The 7,500-nt window shown below is 42.0% G+C and overlaps 1 protein-coding gene and 1 pseudogene across 1 annotated transcript in view; both read right to left on the bottom strand.

Moving 5' to 3' along the window:
- The window catches only part of LOC137989238 (scavenger receptor cysteine-rich type 1 protein M130-like), a 15,052-nt gene extending 10,252 nt beyond the window's left edge, over positions 1 to 4,800 (bottom strand). Inside the window, exon 1 of the mRNA XM_068835080.1 lies at positions 4,698 to 4,800. Coding sequence (XP_068691181.1) covers positions 4,698 to 4,800 — 103 coding nt within the window. The remainder of the gene's footprint in view (positions 1 to 4,697) is intronic.
- A 1,094-nt stretch (positions 4,801 to 5,894) lies between these two features.
- LOC137989237 (uncharacterized) overlaps positions 5,895 to 7,500 on the bottom strand; it is a 2,381-nt pseudogene continuing 775 nt past the window's right edge.

Raw genomic sequence — 7,500 nt, 5'->3', positions numbered from 1 at the left:
GATAAGCGGAAGTGTGGAAGAAATGGGTTATTATTGTATATTTATTAGCGGTTAATCCAGAGAGTTGTGATCCTAGTTGTGTGATATATCATTGGGTTGACGAGAAAATACATTTCCTGTTGACCGGAACAGACAGCGTCGTAAGCGAAACGTGATATTGAAAGTCCTGAGCATGTTGCAAATAAAAATAAATTGTATTTATGCTAGTACCTATCGTAGGGAGCAAAGGCAATTGTACACTGGGAGAGGCAACTTGTTCTATGTTACTGATCTTAACTTATTGGTACCTTCGATTTTATCATCAAAGGACCAAACAAATTCCTTTTGTAACGTTGTGCGGTTTATCCACACTTCAACTTGCAAGGAATTTATGACAGTGACAATGAAAACAACTACTGTATCCTGTAAATAGGTTACAGGGGCGTAGCCCTTCCCGGGCTAACAATTTTTTTCCCTAGATTCAAATTTCATAAGAGGAAATGTGCAAATTTCGAGACCAAAAAACTTCATTTGTGACAGCGTTTTCAGGAACTATTCCCACAAGATGTGCAAAAGCTATCTACGCCCTTAAGTCAGCATGTACGTATCCATAAAAATACAATCTGAAGCCACGAGAAAATCACAACCCTAAGGCAACTTTACCCACGCGGAATCCCTCCGGGAGCTTTTAATAAAGAGCCCAAAGTAACTGCACTTAGCATCAGTATCATAGCTAGAAAAGGTTAAGACGCGAGCTGCACGGTTCTGAAGCTTCTGTAGCCCGTCAAACAACGTTTTAACACAATTACCCAGACAGGATAGCAATAGTCGAAATGAGATTGAATTAGTGCATTGTATATATAATGAAGAGTGGGTGGTGGGACAAACGGTCTAATTCTTTTTATTGCTCCTACCCGGAAGCGACGTTTTTAGAAAATGTATCAATGTGCGTTTACCACCGTAGATTTTCATCAATAAATATTCCCAGCGATTTAATAGAGGAAACGTGTTCAATCGCAACATTATCAATCGAAAGCTTAAGTGGGTTTGACAAACTACTAAATTTTTGTCTGGAGCCAATTAGCATAAATTCAGTTTTAGCGCTGTTCAAAGTAGAAAGCTTTTACAACGTTTTATCACACTTCCCCTGTTTGTTCGTCGGCACAGGCTTTTAGAACGAGGCATACACACTTTCCCTTCTTTGTTTGTCAGTGCAGGCTCCGAAGTATACACTCTTTCGCTTGACGGCACGGCTTCTTAGAACGAAGCATACACGCTTTCCCTTGTTTGTTTGTCGGCGCAGGCTCCGAAGAATACACACTTTCGCTTGTCGGCAATGTAACTCTTCCATTGAAATCGCTGTTCTTGAAAAGGGAACTCTGAGAGGCTCTATGGGCAAGAATCGTGGGTAGTTTATTAATGAATATTTGTGCCGCAATTGTGGAATCATAATGGATCATGATTTGAGAAGTAACTTGCAATTAGGAAATGTATTTTAGATACACATAAGTCACCACATCCATTTCTTTCTGGCACCGGCTCTTAGAAAGCCTTTACACAACGTGTTATGCACACTTCCCCTGTTTGTTCGTCGGCACAGGCTTTTAGAACGAGCCATACACACTTTCCTTGCGTTTCTGTAAACCTTTGACGGCATGGGTTTTGAGAACGACGCATACACACATTGTCTCGTTTGTTTTGGTAGATGCGGTTCAGTGTGTTCATGTTTATGGACAACAGCTCATTCACAAATTGCACCGCGACGCATACACACATTGACAGGCATAAAAATTAGCAACAACATGCAATAGTCGAATCGACAAGGGTCGTAAAAGGGTTTCACGAATCGTACGGATCGATCGATCCGTGGGGACAGCTGTGCGACGGTATTATCTAATGACATGCATTTTTCTGGTTGACAGATCGTGTCTTCGGGTAGTTTCCGCATAAAAATGAGCGACATGCTGCCACTATAACATGTAATACTCGAATGGATACGGTTCGTAAAAGCGATTCACGAATCGTACGGATCGTTCGATTCGTGGGGACAGCTGTACGTCGATTTTATCTAATGAGATGCATTTTTCGGGTCGACAGATCGTGCATTCGGGTCGTTTCACTTAGTGAGTATTGGACATGCATGACAGTAGTACCAAGCAGGACCGCTTGTCAAAAAAGTCGCTCTGGAAGAAGTATTCGAGCTGGCTGGGACGTTCAGCATATTTTCACGTAACTGGCAGTGAACTTGCTAGGAAAATATATTGAATTGCTGATCCTCACTGATAAAAAAAGATCGTTTGCCTTTGTCCTGGTTATCAACGTATTCATTGTCAAGGAAATATATTTTTAGTGGCGGCTTGTCTAAAGGAAACTGCTACGGATTAATTTTATCCACCAGCAAGAGATTGAATGTCAATCATATCTTCAAAATTAACTTAGTCAAGATATAGTGCATGCTGTGAGTTTCTGATAGTACAGAATTTTGAACTCTTAAATTAGACATCCATTCGTGACTCGTGCCACAGCCACGGGTTCGATTGACCAAGAGCGTTTGGCGTTGCACTAGCGTGTTTCAAGTCTCTTTCAAGAAATCTGTGGCAGACGCAAGAGGTGAGCAAACATAGTATCTGTCACGAGTCTGGTTTCCTGGCACAAACGGTGAGCGATCCGCAACGTTATGAGGAGAGAGTCTAATTGGCGCGTGTCGCGGGTCCGGTATAAATTGTTGTGGGTCCGTTATACGTTGTCGCGGCTGTGATCCCTGTTGTCTGGCTATTTATATTTATTTGTATACAATTCTGTACAGTCTTCCGGGAACAATTGGAAATTTCACTTATTCTTGTTTGTCAAAAATTATGTAAAAGAAAGCTTGCTGCCCATTTTTTTGCTTCATTATTCAAGGAAAGGGTTTTTCAGTAAAGGGTTTGATACTGAGCACTGCTGGGAAATTTATTTAGTTGTGTTTTTGACACGGAGTTAGTTGGCAGCTTGTTTTGTACTAAACTCTGCACAGTTTTTTTTTGGAAATGTGACAGTGAAGAAATATTTGAAAAAAAGCTTGTCTCTCTTGTGCTTCAATATTCACGGTCAAGGTTCTTCCGAAAAGAGTTTGAACTGTGGGGTGGAGATTTTGACATTTTCATCAAAAAAATTCAAATGTCTTTCGTACGATCAAAATCGCTACCCTGTGAGATATCACGTACGATCAAAATCTCTACCTTTGGACAGACCTTACGATCAAACTCCTGTGGTTAGCCGAACCCCCTCCCTCGGGCTTAACGTGCCACAGGCAACCCAGTGTACGCTCATGAAGCGTCTAGTTTTACAAAAGTACACCACTTCAACGTTTTCAGCAACAATAACAATATAATGAGTGGCACAAGGAAGGGGCAAATACACAACGGGCCCATCTCTTCAAGAAAAACAAAACAAAGCCATAAGAGATCAGATCAACCGGGCTAAACTGCTTGGAAAGGACCTGATCACAGAGGATCTTTGTGACGAAGACCATACATCAGCCCCTCAAGACCAAGATGCGCCACGAATCCCAGACCCCTAGAATCTCCACAATGCTAGTACAAGTCAAACAACAAAGGGTGCCACACCACTAGAAGGTAGATACCGACTAATTAAGCAATTCGTAGTAAAACCTTTATCGATAGACTACAAAAGACAAAACGAGAGAGGGAAAACCTGAAAAGAAAATCCACGGACTCCTCCTCAGCCATCCAAAAATCCTACATCACATACGTAATGAATCTAAGAAAAAATTCTAATCATAACAAGTCATTACTGTGACTGTGCAGATTTCGTGAACAATTCTGGAAAGAATTATGTAAACATATAATATGGACATTACTTAACATATGTCGACTGCTAGAGAACAGTAATCTGTTGAAGCAGCTTTCTTTTTTTTTTTTACTAATAACGAGGCCTTGTCTGTTGTTGGAAATTCCTACTCCGTTATTCCGCAAAACCTGATGTACAAAGAGGAAATGGAATTATACAGGAAATTCTTTCAAATGACCCTCGCAGAAAAAACAAAAAAACAAACATTACTTAACATATGTCGACTGCAAGAGAACAGTAATCTGTTGCAGCAGCTTTTTTTTTTTTTTCGTTTAACGAGGACTTGTCGGTTGTTGGAAATTCCTACTCTGTTATTCCGCAAAACCTGTTGTACAAAGAGGGCACCAACAAAACTAGAAATGAAATTACACAGGAAATTCTTTCAAATAATCCTCGCAGAAAGAAAAAAAAAAGGGCAAAAAAGAAAAGAGGGCCAGCAGCAAGATGCAGGGCTTGTAGAACTGTTCAAACGGAAGACGAACTGACCGTCACCGTTAAAGCGCTTTATAGTTCCTTACGAACAGAATTTCGCCACAGAAACAACCTTTTATTTTTGTCCGAAACAGCAATGCATTAGGGCCGAATCGCACTAGAGCCAGACAAATCAAAAATTGTTTATTTTATGTCAAAAATCTGTCAACGCTTCATTTGTCCTAATGCGATCGCCTATTTTCGAGTTTGCCAAACATTCCGAAGGACAGCCAAACTTCAAAGGCTGCGATGTCCTGCTCCGAGGCAGGACAAATGGATCCAACAAGAGAGAATACAATAGCTGGTGTTTGCTTTTTAATTGAAACGTCAAAAATGATGAGTACAACGTGACCTTTGATTTTCGCGCGTTCTTCAGTTTGCAAGATGTCGGACCAAACCAGCCCGCCAAATAGCTTTCCATCTTGCTATACTCCGGGTTATTTCTTCCAAAACTTTTATGATTCGTATCCATATCGGAATTCCACGACCTCGATGCCCCATGCTACTACCAGTAGTTCTCCGCCAGGACAGAGGAGTAGCAGTCCTCAGTCGGGAAGTAATGCTAGTGGAACTAGCACTCCGACATGCGAGATTGCCAGCACAGACCGATGGACAGAGGACCAGGTGAAATACCTCGTGGATCTGTGGGAGGCGAATATATCAAGGCTGGAGAGCCAACAGTCGAGGAAAGGGTGGGGTGAAATCGCCACTAAAATAAACGAGCAATTCAACCTAGCGCGCCTTCCAAGTCAGTGCGAGAGAAAAATTAAGCACTTAAAAGCACTTTGACCGCGTGCTCGGAGGCAGGGATGTTGTTACTCTGAAGCACGTGCGGGAAACTGCAAATGCAGTCGCGAAAAACAAGGAGACATTGCCTGACTCGCCTGCTGGTGACGAGGAGGAGGGATATACCTCGAATCAGGCAGAGGAAGCCCTTCAAGCAATGGGAATCAAAGTCAAAAGCAGGAGCGAGAGGAAGAAGGGAAAAGGAAAGGGAAAAGGGCGCAAGAGAAGCCTGGAGAACGACGATTCTGAGGATTTTGCTAGATTTACCGAGAGAGTGGAGCGCCAGGGTGATAGATTGGCAAATGCTGTAGAGCAAATGCAAGAAATGCAACGAGAGCAAACTCAGGCCATGACTGGTTTCCTCGCTGCTCTGACCAAGGCTATAGAAAAAAATTAAAGGCAACAGTTTTCGTTTATCCTATTCACTTATCCTGCTTTTTAAACAATTACTCTAAAACTGCAAAGAGATAGTAGCTTGCGGTCTGGACCACCTCTTTTTATGTATCAAGTTGTAGTTGCAAGCCTCCAGATGAAGCTGGCCAAGGCCAGCTTCACTGTTTATATTGAACACTCTGTTGTTTTTATAGAACATTTATTGTAAAGAGCTGCGAGAGGATCGTTTGCTATATTGATAGTCTATTACATCCTAAATATCAAGTAGCTGTTTAAAGCAATACTATATTCTAGATGCGCGTTTGCAAGTTTTCGTTCCAGTTTTTTTACAAAGTTTATATGATCAAGAAAACACGAACAAAAAGAAAATAGGTCAAAACAATATGTTATTGTTAAGAGATCAATGATAAATAAAATCACATGGCATTGTACTCTTTTAGTAGTTCTCTGATATCGTCGCCATCCCTCAAAACATTTGCATCATTATCATTTCCTCCGTCGTCGTCGCCATCATCCCATTCCCATTCATCGCCCGCATTAATGCAGAAATTGTGTAGAACAGCACATGCTACAGCTGTATCACTCACAGAACTAACCCCGCGTTCGATTTGCTTTGTCAAAATACGCCAACGACTTTTCAGAATTCCAAAAGCGCACTCCACGGAAACTCTGGCCGAGGAAAGTTCTCATTAAATGCAATTTCGTCGGGATCTAGCGTTCCTTCAGGGTAAACTTTTTGTAACCAGGGAGCCAAAAAATAAGCGCTATCGGCCACCAAATATGGACCAATCTCTCGGCCGAGAACATTCATAATAGGACCAGTCAATAATTATTGGTTCTCGCATTGTCTGTAAAGACGACTGTTCCGTAACACGCGTGCATCGTGCAGGGATCCTGGAAAGCCAGCTGCTACATCTAGGAATCTTTTCTTGCCATCAGTCACGGCTTGGACGATTATATCGTAGCGCTGGAATCGACTGAAGTAGTCGACTCTGCTGTCAGTAGGGGCTTTGATCGTGACATGTGTGCAATCAATTGCACCAGCCACATTTGGAAGATCAGAAAGCTCTTCGAAAGTTTCCCTCGTTTCAACAAGTTGAGCTTCAGTTTCTGGGAATTTGATATAATCATGTTTTATAGAAACCAGTCCTGTAACGACGTCTTCGACGGCCTCGATTACTGTCGTTGTCCCAACGTAAAAACCAGGCCCAATCGAAACGTATGTTCCTCCATGAGCTAAGCGCATGAGCCCAATTGCCAATACCTTTTCTGGCTCAATACACCTTCTAAAACGAGTGTTTTGTCTTGTGATGTATGGGCGAAGGACATCCAAAAGCAAACGGAAAGTAGCTCTTCTCATTCGAAGCTGTTTCCTGAAATATTCGTCTGGGATTCTTGGGTCATTATAATGAATATCAAACCATGAATCGGCGGGTCGAGGGAGAACCCAAAAGTATGGATGTCCACGCCGATGTCGTCTTCGCCTTCGACTCTCGAACAATCTCAGAAAAGCTCTCCCCTCTAGTTGAAATTGAGCAAGAGACAAAATTATCAGCATCATCCTCAGCTGAGCATGCATCTGAAATTGTAGGACAAATGCTGCAACTACAAAAAGCAGAAAACGTCCTGGGATCATGTTGTTATGAAATATGATTTCCCGCCAAGTATTGGATAATGGAAAGGTCACAAGTTTGACGAAATGTAAACATTTCGGATTTGTCCAACGTAAACAAAACGCTAGTGCGATGGAGCGTGGACAACAGACAAATTGTCAGCGGACTAAAAAAGCCAAATCCTGTGGAGTTTGCCCCGGGACATTCAAAATGACTGGCTCTAGTGCGATTCGGCCCTAATACACATGCCCCATATTGGACTAATTAAAAAAAAAAAAAAAACTACCGGATAGAATCAGAACGGACTGTTCATTTACCGGCCTCACAATAGCAGCTTTAAAAGGTAATGGTTTGCCTTTGTGATACTGCTAACTGGTAAAAATTCGGGGTTGGATGAGTCTGAACTTCG

This window comes from Montipora foliosa, unplaced genomic scaffold (genome assembly GCF_036669935.1).
Source record: "Montipora foliosa isolate CH-2021 unplaced genomic scaffold, ASM3666993v2 scaffold_448, whole genome shotgun sequence".
NCBI lineage: Eukaryota > Metazoa > Cnidaria > Anthozoa > Scleractinia > Acroporidae > Montipora > Montipora foliosa.
The sequence above is the reverse complement of the archived record's forward strand: the minus strand, read 5'-3'. Positions and strand labels throughout refer to the sequence as shown.